General features: G+C 41.4%; 1 protein-coding gene across 8 annotated transcripts in view; it reads right to left on the bottom strand.

Annotated features, from left to right (window-relative positions):
• The window catches only part of JADE3 (jade family PHD finger 3), a 138,039-nt gene that overhangs the window by 55,654 nt on the left and 65,029 nt on the right, over positions 1 to 17,356 (bottom strand). For all 8 annotated transcript variants that reach the window (XR_009257346.1, XM_058714780.1, XM_058714779.1 and 5 more), the window contains 2 exons: positions 10,395 to 10,451; positions 9,528 to 9,607 (listed from right to left, as the gene is read on the bottom strand). Coding sequence is in view for 7 of the 8 variants with exons in the window: in XM_058714780.1 (XP_058570763.1) it covers positions 9,528 to 9,607; positions 10,395 to 10,440 (126 nt within the window). In the remaining variant the exon portion in view is untranslated. The remainder of the gene's footprint in view (positions 1 to 9,527; positions 9,608 to 10,394; positions 10,452 to 17,356) is intronic.

Raw genomic sequence — 17,356 nt, 5'->3', positions numbered from 1 at the left:
TGAATTCAATTAGAATATCAATGCTTAACCTGCCACAGCCACAAAATGAAAATGTCCTTCATGGACAGCTCTGGCTTTTACTGCTCTCATTAACATCTCTCAGCGGGCAGTTTCTTAAAGCACAGCCAGTCTGAACATTTCGGTGACATTTTTTAGAGGAAAAGCCAAAAAAACATTTACTTCCTGTATGACACAAACGGGAAAACTGCCTGGTCCATGTGAATGTAGCAAAGAAACGGACCAGTTGTGATTCATAGTCACTGAAATCTGAAACTATACATAAATGACCACAAACAGATGAGACCCCCCAACAGCGCGTGGTTAACTGTATTTAATCAAAAGGAGTTAGCTGTAAGGGATTTTCTTAGAATTATACAATCTTAGGGTGAAAAAAAAGATGTGTAGGTCATCTAAAAGAATCGACCACTTGAGGCAGAGAAAACCTGGTAAAGAATCCAAGCTCTCGTTCTTATATGATGATGAAGTAGCCTGTACTGTTCAAGACACTGTGTCCCATGCTAGTTTTTCCAATGGAGCAAAGCTTATTCAATTTCTAAGTTGAAAACTTTAAAGACCATGTAAATAGTTCTTCACAGAAATGTTTTTTAAATAGTTTAAAATACTTCTCCGTTTTCTTATAAAGAACAAACAGGACATTTTGATGGCTTGGGGTTGACATCAACGGAAACATCAATTACCATAAAGCGAAGTGCTTTGGGGCAGCTCAGGAAGGTCTGATCACTCCCCTCGCCCACTGCCAAACAGAGGCGTATGCATCCTGGTAATGGACGCGGGGGAGCAACTGAGTCTGGGTTGGAGACCGGGGCCACCTGCACACACAAGATGACATCTGAGATTTACTCTGCAAGTGTTTCTCCCATCCCTCACTATCCCTTTCTTGTACAGTAAGTGTGTATTTGCAAGCTTGGTAGTTTTTGTCTCCTGTGGGTCAGAAAACCAAAGAATCAAGCATGCTAGAAATACAGGTAAAGGGGTGTAAACAGGCTCTACTTGAGGGTATTGCAGTGTTCTCTGCGGAGTTAAAATATGCGAGCTTTCGCTCTGTTGCTATGAAAGTCCTGGACACACAAATGAGACTCCAGAGCTACAGATGATATGCTATCAATCCTTTAAGATAGGTTGACATGTTTTATAGACCAGTCAGACTAATATATGTAAAAATATCCTGGCTTTTGAGAAAGAAGACTTTTTAATACATTCAAATTAGTCATCTGGTACAATGTGCTCTTTCTATAACAACTGGCTTTTTGTTTATTTTTTATTTATTTTTTTAAAAGTTTATTTAGTTTTTGAGAGAGAGACAGCACAAGTGGGGAAGGGGCAGAGACAGAGAGGAAGAGAGAGAGAATCCTAAGCAGGCTCCGTGCTGCCAACACAGAGCCGGATGCAGGGCTTGAACTCATAAAAATGTGAGATCATGACCTGCGTCGAAACCAAGAGTCCGACGCGTAACCGACTGGGCCATCCAGGAGCCCCAAAGCTGGCTTTTTAAAAACACCTTTAAGGGGCGCCTGGGTGGCGCAGTCGGTTAAGCGTCCGACTTCAGCCAGGTCACGATCTCGCGGTCCGTGAGTTCGAGCCCCGCGTCAGGCTCTGGGCTGATGGCTCGGAGCCTGGAGCCTGTTTCCGATTCTGTGTCTCCCTCTCTCTCTGCCCCTCCCCCGTTCATGCTCTGTCTCTCTCTGTCCCAAAAATAAATAAAAAACGTTGAAAAAAAAAAAAATTTAAAAAAAAAAAAAACAAAAAAAAAACACCTTTAAGAGTACAGGCCCTTTTGAGAACCAGATGAAGGCTACTAGCACGCACGTGCACGTGTGCGTGTGCGCACACACACACACACACACACACACACTAAAAACATACCCTTAAAAATCTGCATACAAGTTGCAGAAGTTACCAAAGAAAGCCCCCGAACCATACGTTCACACACCCCTAGGAAACTCTTCTCTAGAGGATAAACCAGGGGTGGTCATACACCAGAATCTCACTGAAGCACTAAGCATCAAAGAAAATATGTATCTATTAATGCAGCCAATTAAGCCCCAGTGAAAACAATCATTTTTACTGCATTTCAATGACAAACTCCCATTACAAACATAAGGCTTCAGTCAGAAAAAAAGAAACTCCCATCCTCACAAGGAGAAAAAGGCAAGACAGGCAGCAAATTAACGATTTTTTTTGGTAAGTCCCCTAGAGAAATGAGTCACAGGACAAATGGCCAACTCAAGGAAGGATGGGTATGCCTGCAGGGAGACACAGGACAGGAGCATTTGCTTCCCTGGGGCAGAAGCCACAGCAGAAACATTTAACCCAGAAATTTTGACGAACTGCTGTGAGCAAAGTGGGGACAACCAAGAGAGAATGAAGTTCCTGGGGGCTATAGTCATGGGGGGGGGTTCCAACCCTCTTGTAAGCTTTTTTCCCTAGAAACCCAACTAGACTCTCACAGGGAGGATGGTGGGAAACCTGGAGAAAGCTCCCCCAGTGGTGCTGTCTAGGTCTCTGGTGCTCTGTGTCCTGGCTCCCTTGCTGAACAAAAAGTTTCACCTGCAGGGGAAGGATATCAGGTGATGGCACTGATGTAATTTCACTAGTGCCAGGGGGAAGGGAAAAGCATCCAACCTCAGCCTACAACGTAGGGGGCGGGGGAAAGAAGCCTTCATCTAGAGGAGGGAGAATTCTAAGGACAGAGACAGAATTCCAGAGGCTACCTGCTATAGGCAGACAGGGGAACAGGAGGCAAGGGCAAAAAAAAAAAAAAAAAGGCTCTACCCCTAAAGTACGCTTCCCCCATCTCACCCCAGAAACGGGACCGCTACCCATTTCAAAGACTGAGATATAATCAGAAGGTTAGAGAACAATGTCTCTCCCCAGTACTCTACCACCATGCTTGAGCCTCCAGCGATAATAACAGTGGCTTATGCTGGGAGAGCTGTAAAAGACAGAATCTCTCGGAGGATGAGCACAGACAGAAGACTGTAATCCAAGACAAGAGACAAAAACAAAGTCACCAGAAGAATTAGGGAAGTCTCTGGTGCCCACAGCAATAACAAATTTCAAACACTCTCTTACACTAGCGCCGTCCCCAGCATCCACTGGTAATGCAGTACCCCTGACCACCACCACTCGCCCTGCTATCAGTAGAGGCAACAAGGTAGGGATTTCCACCCCCACCAGGTTGTAGGGAGACACGTGTCCCCTGTTCCAGAGAGATAACAGGACCATCTTCCTAGAGAGATAACAGAAGATAGAAGTCTAGAAATTCTGAAACTGGTGGTAGAGTCAGCACCCCACTTCCCCACTGGCCTGGTTACTATGGAGGCCTGCTAAAACAGATTTAAATAAGACTTCCTGTCTGATAATGTAATACCAAAAAAGTCCAGAACACAAAAGAAAATCACTCATCATACTAAGAACTAGGAATGAGAAGAGACAATCAACAGACACCAATACCGAGATGACACAGAAGCTGGAATCGTCGATGAGGAGTTTAAAGCAGCCATCATAAAAATGCTTCAGTGAGAAATTAAACAAACACTTTTGAAACAAACTGAAAGTTTCAGCAGAGAAATGCAGGATGTAAAGAATGACCAAATAAAAAATGTGAAATGGAATAACACAATAACTGAAATAACAATCTCATGAGAGGCTCAATAGAAGAATGGAATTCACAGAACAAAAAGAATCAGTGAACAAGAGAAATTACCCAATCTGATCAAAAGAAAGAATATATACTGAAAAAAAGAGAAGAGTCTGAGGGACCTGGGGGGAAATTACAAAAGATCTAACATTCACGCAGTTGAAGACCCAAAAGAAGAGGAGAAAGCAGACAGAGCTGAAAAAAATAGATGGAGAAAAAATGGCTGAAAATTGCCTCAAACTGGCAGAAGACATAAACTTAGATTCAAGAAGGTGATCAAACTCCAAACAGGATAAACCAAAAGAAATCCATGTCCCGGCACATCATAATCCAACTTTGGGAATAAAGACAAAGAACAGTCTTGAAAGCAACTGGAAAGGAAATGACTGATTACCTGCAGGGGGCAACTATTTGAATGAGAACAGATTTCTCACCAGAAACCAGGGAGGCCACAAAGAAGCAGCACATTTTTCAAGTGCAGAAAGTACTGTCAAACCAGAATTCTATATCAAGTGAATATATCTTCCAGGAATGAAGGTGAAACCAAGATATTCTCAGATTAAGGAAAACCAGGAGACGTGATCCTGACCCTAAAAGAATGGCTAAAGGAAGTTCTTCAAACAGAAAGGAAATGAACAAAGGGAAAGTTGGGACATCAGGAAAAAGGAAGAACAAGAGTAAAAATACAGGTAAATATAATAGATTATCCTCCTCTTGAGTTTTATAAATGATGTTCGTTGGATGAAGCAAATATTATGACACTGCCTAGTACGGTTCTCAAAGTATGTAGAGAAAATATTTAAGACAATTATATTATAAAGGTGGGGGTGGATAAATGAACCTAGATGGTGGTAAGGTTCCTCTTCTGTTTTCCTTTTTAAGAAGGCTCCACACCCAATGTGGTGCTTGAACTCATGATCCTGAGATCAAGAGTTACATGCTCTACCAACAGAGCCAGCCAGGTGCCCCAGTGCTTAAGTTTTCTGTATTTCATTTGAAGTGATAAAATGGCGAGACCACGTTGAAAAGGTTTTCCTTTTTAAAGGTTGCTTCCCGAGAGCAACCACTAAAAATCTACACAAAGATATACACTCAAAACCACTACAGAAAAATCAACATGGAATTCAAAAAAATGTTCAAGTAACCCACAGGAAGACAGAAAATAAAACAGAGGAACCAAAAAACAGACAGAACAAATAGGGGGGCACCTGGGTGGCTCAGTCGAGCGTCCGACTTTGGCTCAGGTCATTATCTCATGGTCTGTGAGGTTGAGCCTCTCATCAGGGTAGAGCCCACTTTTGATCCTCTGCCCCCCCCTCTCTGCCCCTCCCCCATTAATGCAAGCTCTCTCGCTCTCAAAAATAAATCAACATTAACAAAAATTTACACAAAGGGGTGCCTGGGTGGCTCAGTCGGTTAAGCATCCAACTTTGGCTTGGGTCATGATCTTGCAGTTTGTTGAGTTCGAGCCCTGGTCGGGCTCTGTGATGACAGCTCAGAGCCTGGAGCCTGCTTAGGATTCTGTGTCTCCCTCTCTCTCTTCTCTTCCCCTGTTCACGCTCTCTTTCTCTCAAAAATAAATATTTAAAAAATTCAAATATTAAAAAAATCTACACAAAGATATACACTCAAAACCACTATGGAAAAATCAACATGGAATTCAAAAAAATATTCAAGTAATCCACAGGAAGACAAAAAACAGAGAGAACAAATAGAAAACAAACAACAAAATGGCAGACTTAAACTAAATCATACCAAAAGTTACACTAAAATTATATTAAGTGGCCTATATATTCCAATTAAGAGACAGAGATTGAAAGAGTGGATTAAAAAATGACCCAACTAATACAAGAGTACTGATGCATAGGGGCACTTGTACCCCAATGTTTACAGCAGCACTCTCCACAATAGCCAAATTATGGAAAGAGCCTAAATGTCCATCAACTGATGAATGGATAAACAAATTGTGGTTTATATACACAATGGAGTACTACGTGGCAATGAGAAAGAATGAAATATGGCCCTGTGTAGCAACATGGATGGAACTGGAGAGTGTGATGCTAAGTGAAATAAGCCATGCAGAGAAAGACAGATACCATATGGTTTCACTCTTATGTGGATCAAGGAAAAAAAAAAAAGAGGTTAGAGTAGAAGAGAGCCAAAGCATAAGAGACTCTTAAAAACTGAGAACAAACTGAGGGTTGATGGGGGGTGGGAGGGAGGGGAGGGTGGGTGATGGGTATTGAGGAGGGCACCTTTTGGGATGAGCACTGAGTGTTGTATGGAAACCAATTTGACAATAAACTTCATATATTGAAAAAAATAAATAAATAAATAAAAATAAAAAATGACCCAACTATACATCATCTATAAGAAACTCACTTCAAATATAACCATATGTAGAAGTTACAAGTAAAAGGATGGAAAGACATACAATGTAAACATGAATCAAAAGAAAGCCAAAAACTATATTAATATAGATAGTGCAGACCCCAGAGCAAACAAAATTATCAAAGACAAAGAGGGACATTAAGTGATGCTAAATTTACCAAGAGATGGCAGTCCTAAATATGAATACACCTAACAAAAGAGCTTCAAAATATATGAAGCAAAACTGACAGAACGGAGAGGAGAAATACACAAATCCATAATTACAGTTGGAGACTCCTACAACCCTCTCTAAACAATAGATAAAACTACTAGGCAGAATATCGGTGAGGATAGAGAAGAACACTGACATCCAGTAGGACTCAACAACAGCACGACAAACAGCATGCAAGTACCCATGAAACATTTACCAAGATAAACCATATCCTTAGCCTTAAGACCAACTTTGACAAATGTAAAAGAAGTAAAACTGTACAGATTATGTTCTCCATCAAAAATGGACTCAAACTAGACATCAATTAACAGAAAGATAGCAGGAAAGTCTCCAAATGCTTGGAAATTAAACAGCATACTTCTAAATAAGCCATGGGTCAAAGAGGAAGTCTCAAGGAAAATAAAAACTACACTGAACTGGATGAAAATGAAAATAAACATGTCAGAATTGTGCTTGCTTTGGCAGCACATATACTAAAAACATATCAAAATTAATGGGACGCAGCTAAAGAAGTGTTTAAAGGGAAATTCACAGGGGTACCTGGGTGGCTCAGTCAGTTAAGCATCCTACTTCGGCTCAGGTCATGACCTCGCAGTTCATGAGTTCAAGCCCAGCGTCTGGCTCTGTGCTGACAGCTCGGAGCCTGCAGCCTGTTTCAGATTCTGGGTCTCCCTCTCTCTCTGCCCCACCCCCACTCGTTCTCTCCTCTCTCCCTGTCTCTCTCAAAAATAAACATTAAAAAAATTTAAAGGGAAATTTATAGAACTAAAATTCTTACATTAGAAAAGAGGAAAAGTTTCAAATAGCCTAAGCACCCATTTGAAGAATCTAGAAAAAGAGCAAAGTAAACCTAAAGCAAGAAGGAAGAAAATAATAAAAATAAGAACAGAAACCAATGGAATTGAAGAGAAAAATAAGAGATGATTTCACTGATTTATGAAACAATTTGAGCAACACAATAAATTATGTACTATTGGATTATAGCCCAAAGTATAAAATAAATATACGTGAGTCCATACTGATATAGGTAAGTTATTAAATAAAATTTTTAAATGAAATTTTTAAATAAAAATTTTAAATAAAGTTATTAAATAAAATTAAATTTTTAAATGAAGTAATTAAATAAAAATTTTAAAATCACCCAAGGAGATTCTTATAAATTGCTTAATTTTGGGAAACAATCAGAATCTCTAATATAAAGCTCTTGGCACATAAAATTTCAATAAACGGTAGCTATGAGAGGTAGTTGTGATAAATAATGTCTGTGTTTTATGACAAAACAAATTATTTCAGCAAGATGAAATAAGCCAGCAAAGCAAAACATGGACTCATTCTCTTCTAATGCCAAAGCTCATTTTGTTTTACAATATCAGGTTCTCTCTTTTATAGTAGAATGTGAAATATAAAGTCAAAAATTTGCTTCCAGTAGCCCAGGACCCCTATCCCTTGCAATAAAAGACTGCTATTCTCGCTGAACTGGAGGTATGAGGACTCAAGACCCAAAACTAGAGAGTCACTTCATGCTCTAGGACTGGCTGTCTAAATGGAAAAGTAGCAAAGTTTCTTTCTCACCATTCTATAGTCGAAGACTCCTCTGCTTCTGTTTATATGCATTTTACTCCAAGTTTTTCTGCATGAAACGGATCCATATAAATATACTCTGATATTTTACTGTGCCCAGAAAGATCCCAAGCAAAAGATGGAAATGAAAAGTGACCACTGAGAAAGGAAGAAAGAAATGCTCTTTTAGGGCTGACACCCTAAAGCGATGCCCCTCCCCTACCTTGCGTAAGGGTAGGTGGAACCTGTGACTTGCTTTTAATCAATAGGATATGTCACACATGATGGAGTGTCACTCCCTTGACTAGGTTATGTTATGTGGCAAATGGGATGGGATATCACTTCCATGATTATGTTATGTCATATAAGACTCAGTCTTAGCAGACTGGAGCAAAAGACTCTCCCCTTGTTGGCTCTGAAAAAGTAAGCTGCCATGTTTTGAGACTATGTATGGAGAAGGCCACACTGTAAAAAACTATGAGTCTCTAGGAGCAGAGGGTAATCCTCCATCAAAAGCCAGCAAAAAACCCCCAAGGACTTCAGTCCTCTGGCTGCAAGGAGATGAATTCCGCTAACAATCCAAATGAACTTGGAAGTGAGTTCTTTCCTGGTAGAACCTCTAGAACATAGCCCAACCAGCACACTGATGGCAGCCTTGAAAGACCCTGAACAGAGAACCTAGGGATGCTGTGCCCAGACTCCTGATCTACAAAAACTGAGATAATAAATGCGTGCTGTTTAAGCCACTAATTTTTTTCTTCAAGTTTTTTTTTAAAGTTTATTTGTTGAGAGAGAGAGAGAGAGCGAGAAGAGAGCGAGCGCACCTGAGCGAGCAAGCAAGCATGAGCAGGGGAGGGGTAGAGAGAGAGGGATAGAGAGAGAATCCCAAGCAGGCCCTGCACTGATAGTGTGGAGCCTGATGTGAGGCTTGAACTCACAAACTGTGAGATCATGACCTGAGCCGAGATCAAGAGTTGGATGCTTAACCGACTGAACAACCCAGGTGCCCCTTCAAGCCACTAATTTTGTAATAATTTGTAATGTAGCAACAGTTAACTAATACACTCCTTTTCCTTTGCAGCTAAGGAAGTCTACTCATAGAAGTGAAGACACAATGTCAGTTTCTCATCATTTAATTACCACAGAGGAAAGTCTGTAGGATCCACTAAACCAAGTCCAAGTGCAACCCTGGCACTTTGCTGTCCTTGGGGCAGAAGATGACCAGCCTCGCAAGGAGTGATCCATTCTCCTTGGGCTGGAGGGTAAAGACCCATCTGAAGGCTGTAAAGACCCATCAAAGCCCACAGCCCAGATCTTCAACCTAGTCCTTCCCTTCTCCATCCATCACCTCTTTATCAATCTCTACTTGCACGGCCTCCCACCTGCCAATTTAGCTCTCTCCAATCACAGACCAGATCTTTGGGTCCTTCCCAATTCCCCAACTCTGGCTTCCCTTTGAATTCTTGGTTAGGGAAGGTTTTATATTCTAAAGCCAGGTACTTAAAAGCGTCATCACCAAAATGAAATCAGTGTGAAGATTACGGTTTTCCCAAAGGGAAAAGAAAATGGAACCTTTCTTAAAAACCAAAAAGTTCATAGGAAAACAAGTCTGTCCACTGGCACATAGCTTAATCCTCACATCTCCAGGATCTGGGCATTGGAGGTATGCAGGCATACGTCTAAAAATTGAATATCTGATCTCACCTCAGCAGGCTTCTTGTGTTCTTTTGGAATTTTTGACTTGCTCCTATACATTGAGCTGGGAGTAAAGGAAGTGGAAGGACCTGAAAAAGATAATTAGAAAAAAAATACTGAGACTTCTTATTTGCTGATATTACTAAATGTCATATAACTCAATGTCATCCAAGAGAATATGAAAGGTATTAATGGAGAAGAGCACAGTGATCTCATACCACTGAAGAAAACAGTTAAATTGCAATCAAGAAAGACTCATAATGGAGTTTAACGACATTTATAGATGACCTCCCAGCATGTAAAAGCTTTGACACTGTTAATGCTGAGGAGATTTGATTGGGTGTAATCATACCTCATAACATTTTGGAATAACATGATTCATGTTCCACCTGGAGAAACAATATCTGCAAAAGCAACTGGAAAACCTAAAAATGTGAGGCAAGTAATCTGTATCCTTCAGCCCTCCCCCAAATGCTACTGTTAATGAGGTTGTTGCCTTTTACAAATGATGATTCATCCCATCAAACCTTTAATACCTGAGTTACAATTAGACTTGTGGGGCCCTCAATTTATGCTCCCATATTTTTTTGTCCTTTCCAGAAAAGCACTGTTAAATCATTATTAGATTTGGCTTCTGTTGTTTTGGTAAATGAAAAGTGAAAAAAAATGCAATATGCCACAAAAAACCCAATCCTCCCACCTAACTTATCTATTTCTAATGAAATTTAAATAAGAAAAATAATACCCCAAGCTTTCCTTCCTAGAAACATTTTTTTTTTTAACCACTGAAAGAAACATGAAAGAGCTTAAGTCAAAGAATAAGTCCTCAAAGAGTATAGATACAGAGATTACCACCTGTTGGCCAGTTCTACTCACAGTCATCTGAACTGTCACTGCTGCTGAGAGTTCTATGGCGTTTCATCCTGGAGCATCCTGGGAAAGAGAACAACACTGAATAAAACAGTCAATACACACGACATCCATCCCAGGGGGCAGTCAACACTGCCCTATAGATCTCAAGAAGCAGTAGCAGGCAAATCACACAAATCAAATGATTTCTGTCAAGAATATCCTCAAATGACCTACAGTGATGGGAGAAGATTACTATCACGTTTTCCAATACAGAAGATACTAAAGACTGGGGAGGCCACATATAGTTCTTAGGAGGAAGCCCATGCAGCAATGGATTAATGGTCTAGAATCGGCTGGAGCCTCAGATGTGACCACATCACTGTCTACCCAAAAGCGGGGATAGCCATGGGGCCATCACCAGCCAGGGAACCCCAGTCCAGGAGGAGCAAGAAAGGAAAAAGCATTTGCAAGGCAGAGCTGTCAAGGGCCAAGGTCAACAAGTGAGGCATGTCCCACCTTTAAGAGCACAACTACACTGCTCTTCTGTCTGCCCCTTTTCCCTCTTTTCTCCCTGTCTCCGTCCCCCAAAGAACTAGCCTATTTTAAAATTATATCTATCTATACATCACAAGGAATGTTGTTAAAAAGCTCCTATACTGTGACAAATGGAGAATGGTTTTGACTAAACCTTCAGTGCCCTTCCTTGTGTGTGTGTGGCCAATGGCAGATAAAAAAGAGGCACCACTTTTCTGGGAACATACCAGCACTAGAGTATAAGAAAAAAGGAAGGCACTGAAAGTTACAAAAGAAGTATCAAAAAAAAAAAAAAAAAAAAAAAGAAAAGAAAAGAAAAGACAGTGATACAACCAGTAACTGACGTTCTTTTATGTGCCACAGTATACAAGATGCTATTAGGGGCAATCATGATTCCACAAGGAATAAAGGTCAGGACTACTGCTTTCGAGCCACTCATCTACCAAGGAGATAGAAACCCAAGTACAAGGCCACCATGAGCAATCAAGAGTAACAGATACAAAAGTGCACGTTAAAAAGCTAAAAGAGTTCCGTTTCTGGCATTTCTATCACATTTTCCAATACAGAAGGTACCAAAGACTGGGGAGGCCACATATAATTCTTAGGAGGAAGCCCATGCAGTGTGAAGAGCTTCACCAACCCACTCCACAGTGAAACTGGTGAAAATTACTTAAAAAAGAAGCAAAAAACTATTCATTTAAAAATCCCTGGAAATGGCTCAAAGGGCATACAGCAAATAAAGCAGCACTTATTAAAGAAAATCAACTAAAACTCAGTAAGTAAAGAAAGAATTTGTGGTATATGGACCTAGAACCACTTTCCTTCACCCCCTTTCTCAGCACAGATCTCATACCAGACTGGTACGGCCAAGAACACAGAGCTCCCTTTCCTCCAGCTCCCACTTGGAAGGCTTTCTTCCTGGGAGGAGCAGGATGTCAGCATTTTTCACCCTGCCCCGGCTACCTGTTGCTGAGGTTAAGTTCTACACAAGAGTAGCTGAATGGCTGGGTCTTTCTTCTTCCCCCACTCGTGGGATGGAGGCTATGCCTTGGGTGTGGTGCCACTGAGAATACAGAGGTTCCAACTGCCCTGACTCCAGCTCATCGAGTCAGGAGAGGCAAACCTAGGAGACCTGAGGCTGCCACTCAGAGGGAAGTACATCATCTTCCCCACTCTCTATCCTAGAGCTATGGCTTAGAGATTTTTCCCAGGGAGAGAGGCAGACCACAGAAGAGAGGGCTCCAAATCTCTCCCCAGTGGAGCTGACTTCAGCTGGGAGGAACAGTCCTGGGGTCAGAAAAAAATCTCAATACTTATCTCAGGAACTATCCCTTCAAAGGAGCCCTAACTTGACTGGATCAGTTTGCGTAGCAATTTATGTCCCAGGGTATTATTAAAAACAACAGAACAATCAGACAGTAAGTACTTCAACTTAACAGCCTGGTGTGGTGAGGAAAAAGACTGTCAACAAGAGCCCTGTCAAAACCAGTATTGTCCCCAGGTAACTGGGGCATACCAAAGGCTGCACCTCTAAGGAACAACATCAAGACCTACACTGCAGGGCAAAGGTGGGGAGTAAACAGACTTCAGTAAAATAATCTAGCCTATCCTTAAAGAAGTAAACAAGCAAATAACAATAAAAAGCCTTGGGTGGGGGGGTGCCAATACCCAGTGTTGCTACATTATGTTATCTAAAATGTCCAGTTGCCAACAAAAAATTACGGGACATGAAAAGAAACAGGAAACCTATGACCTATAAACCAGAAAAAAAAGCAGGCAACAGAAACTGCCTGTGACAGCCATCAGATATCAGATTTAACAGGTAAAGACTTCAAAGTAGCCATATAAGGGGCACCTGGGTGACTCAGTCGGTTAAGCACCCGACTTTAGCTCAGGTCGTGATCTCACGGTGTGTGAGTTCGAGGCCTGCGTCGGGCTCTGTACTGACAGCTCAGAGCCTGGAGCCTGCTTCGGATTCTGTGTCTCCCTCTCTCTCTCTGCCCCTCCCTTGCTCGTGCTCTGACTCTCCCTCCATTCTCTCTCTCTCAAAAACAAATAAAAACATTAAAATTTCTTTTAAAGGAACAAAGTGTAGATACATGCTACATAAAACATGTAAAAAAAAAAAACAAAAAACCTAGCAAAACAGTATGCTCGGCGAAAGAAGTCATAAACACAAGATCACTTATGTGATTCCATTTATACCAAATGTCCAGGGCAGTGGTTGCCTAGGGTTGAGAGTGAGAATGCAGGCTGACTACAAATGGGCACAAATTTTTTTTTTGGGGGGGGGTGACAGAAGTATTCTAAAATTGGACAGTAGTGATGATTGCAAAACCCTGTAAATATACTAAAACTCACTGAATTGTATCCTTAAAATGCAAGAATGTTATAGTATGTCAATTATACCTCACAAAAGCTTTTAAAACCTTTAAAAATTATTGGGGTGCCTGGGTGGATTGTGGATCAGCATCGAAGCATCCAGCTTCAGCTAAGGTCATGATCTCGCGGTTCACAAGTTTGAGCCCCGCATCCGGCTCCATGCTGACAGCTCAGAGCCTGAAGCCTGCTTTACATTCTGTGTCTCCCTCCCTCTCTGCCCTTTCCCCGCTTGTGTGGTCTCATTCTCTCAAAAAAAAAAAAAAAAAAAAAAGTAAAAAAAAAACCTTTAAAAATTATTGTAACATTTTACGAATGAGAATTTTTAGGCAGAGTCAACAAGAGTTAGCAATAGAAATATTCTATGTCTATTAAACATTACCTCTAGATGGATAACTCATACTGGAATCGAAGGTAGCATATACCATAGAAGAAATAGTTTTATTCTCCATAAACTCTCAGTGAAGAAAGCCAACTGAGCATGGACCGTACCCTCTCTCCTCACTTCCCTGAGTTTTAGGAGACCCACGACTTCTTGTAAGAAAGATATTCCTCTCATCTGACATTCTGGTCTTAGAAACTTTGGCTAAAACAGTATTTCCATTTTCTTTTCATTAAGTAATGAATGAATTAATGTTTTTATGTATGTATTTATGTTTTTATTTTAATTTCAGTTAACATACAGTGTTATATTAGTGTCAGGTGTACAATAGAGTAATTTCCATTTTCTGTAATATCCTATTCTTTGAGTTTGTTATCAAACTGTTCATGACTGAGGGAGGTGAAAATTTTTAAGAATCTACAAAATTTTGTGGGTTTTTAAAATTTTTTTTGCTTATTTTTAAATTTACATCCAAGTTAGTTAGCATACAATCATGATTTCAGGAGTAGATTCCAGGAATCAGGAATGATTCATCCCCTATGTATAACACCCAGTGCTCATCCCAACAAGTGTCTTCCTTAATGCTCCTTATCCATTTAGCCCATCTACCCACCCAGAACCCATCCAGAAACCCTCAGTTTGTTCTCTATATTTAAGTGTCTCTTATGTTTTGTCCCCCGAATTTTGTTTTATAAAACTATTACGGTAACATTCACTCTTTATGAAAGATGGAAAACAAAAAAAATCCTAAATTATCAATACAGAGTCTAGGAAACAGATTATCTAACACCAGTAATACCAGTCCTGGGAAATAAGAAAGTGAACTGTTAATGATTTTTAGAAAAAAAAATAAAGCAAGCAAAATTTTTTGGTTTGCGCTGTTATAGTATACACGGATCAATCTATCCATTTCTGAGACAGCACTGTTTTAATCACTGTAGGAAAATTACAAAGAACAGTAAATGCAGCACAATGATAGTAAGTCTTTAGATCTGTCTTATTATTTCTAATCACAACAGTCCTATAAATATTACCATCAACCAGCCATTTTACAGATGAGGAAGTTGGGGCTCAAAAATGTTTAAGGGACATGCTTGGAGCCACATGGCCACCAGAGGGCAATGCTGGCAGGTATATCAGGCCTGGGCACTCCCCAGTTGACCCTGAGACCTTAGGCAGGCTGGGTGGATGACAGCAGGAAGGCTGCCCCTTCTCAGCCCAGCCTCCTCAGCGTGACCTTCGAGGCCCACAGTCAATACTCCAGATCCAATCTATCAGGCCTCCTCAGCTGCTGCTCCCTTACCCCCAGCACATTCTAGGCCCAACGTGATTCCATGAACACTTCTTATTTCATACTTGCCAGCTTTGCACGGAGCTCTTCCTTCTGTCTACAGTTCCTTCTCTGTTAACCCTGACCAGGTCTCCCAACCTGGTCCTACCCATTTGTTGGATCCCTTCAGTGAAGCTCTCCAGATATCCCTCTCCCACAATTATGCATTCCTTTGTTTTCTATTCCAGTCTCCGTGCATGCTTTTATCAGTGTAAAAAGCACCTTACTTACACTGTAAATATTCTTTACATGGTCAGTCCTGCCACTAGACCACAACCATCTTAAAAGCTGGGACTATGTTGGGGCGCCTGGGTGGCTCAGTCGGTGAAGCATCTGACTCTTGATTTTGGCTCAGGTTATGATCATCCCAGGGTCTTGGGATCGAGCCCCATGTCGGGCTCCGTGCTGAGTGTGGAGGCTTGCTTGAGATTCTCTCCCCGCCGGCCCCGGCCCTCTCCCTCACTCGTGCTAGCTCGCTTGCTGGCTCTCTCTCAAAAAAAGAAAAAGCTGGGACTATGTCACATTCATCTCTTACTCCCAAGTCTTAGCACAGTGTCTTGTACAAAATAAACATTCAAAAGAGTAGTAGATGCTCTGGTGCCCCACCCAGATCCCCTTTACCTAGCTAACATATCCATCTCCCAGCTACTGCCTACTGGCTGCTGATGGTTCACAGCTGTCCCCCTCCCAAGTGCAGGAGTCTGTCAGGGAGATTATCCTCTCCCAGTCTCCCTCCCCAGGGCGCCAAGCAGTCAATAATTGTTCTGTATCTTCCCCCCTCTAACCAAAACATGATAAGGCTAGACTTTGCTAGGACCATATCCTTACTTTAGCTCCTTCTTCCCTACCCTCTCGGCCTCACTCCTTTATCAGTTTCTCCTGAGAGCACTCCCCCTCAATAAATCATGTACGTTCAAATACTGTCCCAGGTTCTGCTTGTAGGCACCCACACTCAAGATAACTTGTAGATCTTCATTAAAGTGGTATACTTTCGGGGCGCCTGGGTGGCGCAGTCGGTTAAGCGTCCGACTTCAGCCAGGTCACGATCTCGCGGTCCGTGAGTTCGAGCCCCGCGTCAGGCTCTGGGCTGACGGCTCAGAGCCTGGAGCCTGTTTCCGATTCTGTGTCTCCCTCTCTCTCTGCCCCTCCCCCGTTCATGCTCTGTCTCTCTCTGTCCCAAAAATAAATAAAAAACGTTGAAAAAAAATTTTTTTTTAAAATAAAGTGGTATACTTTGCAAAGTACCTCAATATTTGTTTGTCTGTTTAATTATTGGGGGGGGGGGAGAGAGAGAGAGAGAGAGAGAGAGAGAGAGAGAGAGAGAGAGGCAGGGAGACAGGGAGACACAGAATCTGAAGCAGGCTCCAGGCTCCGAGCTGTCAGCACAGAGCCCAGTGCGGGGCTCGAACGCACAAACCATGAGATCGTGACCTGAGCCAAGGTCGGATGCTTAACCGCCTGAGCCACCCAGGCGCCCCTAAAAGCACTTCAAAATAAAATTATTTGTTAAGCAAAATTATAAGTAAGTACAGTGCAATCTTGAGTAACTTCATGATGTGCCTCAATGTCTTATTTTTGGATATATTATTCAGCTGTTTATTTCCTAGCCCTCTTTGCAGGGTAGAGCCTTTATAAAGGCATTCTTTTCTTCCTTACCTCCCACAATGAGTATTCCTTTGTTTTGGCAGAAATGAAATGTGCACCAGGCCTCACTTTGCACCCTTGGGAGTGGTAATTTGACGGCAGTTTTCAGATCTTATTCCTACTACAATCTCAACCAAAATGATTAACAGCATGCTGATTTATTTTAACAGTGACTGCAAGCCAGGCAAAATATAAATGTATAAAGTAAATGCCTTCCTTGGGTGAAACTTCCTTTTAAAGGAGCACTGTCTGGAAGCCAACCCAACTGGGATTATTTGGAACTGGAATCTAAGTCTGTGGTTTGGTGGCTACTTGACTCCCCATTAATATTCTCATAGAAGAGCAGGCAGGCAAGGAAAAGTGATTAGCTTAAACACAGCCCTTTCCTTCTATATGCCCAGGAGACAGGCTTTTGAAATGCATGGTCAGTGCAAGGGACTCCTTTTCACTACCCTCTGTGGGGCCATGTAGGAGTTTAAAAATAACCTGAGGTTCTGCTTTAAACATATTCACACCCTTTGACCCAGGAATTCTACTTCTAACATTCATCTTTGAAAAATAATCCAAAACACAGAAAATGATTATGAACAAAGATGTCCATTAAAATTCTACAATAGGGGCACCGGGTAGCTCAGTCAGTTAAGCATCCAACTTTGGCACAGGTCATGTTCTGTCTGTCTCTTAAAAATAAATAAAAATTAAAAAAACCCTATAATA

Source organism: Neofelis nebulosa, chromosome X (genome assembly GCF_028018385.1).
Source record: "Neofelis nebulosa isolate mNeoNeb1 chromosome X, mNeoNeb1.pri, whole genome shotgun sequence".
In the NCBI taxonomy this organism is placed as follows: Eukaryota; Metazoa; Chordata; class Mammalia; order Carnivora; family Felidae; genus Neofelis; species Neofelis nebulosa.
The sequence above is the reverse complement of the archived record's forward strand: the minus strand, read 5'-3'. Positions and strand labels throughout refer to the sequence as shown.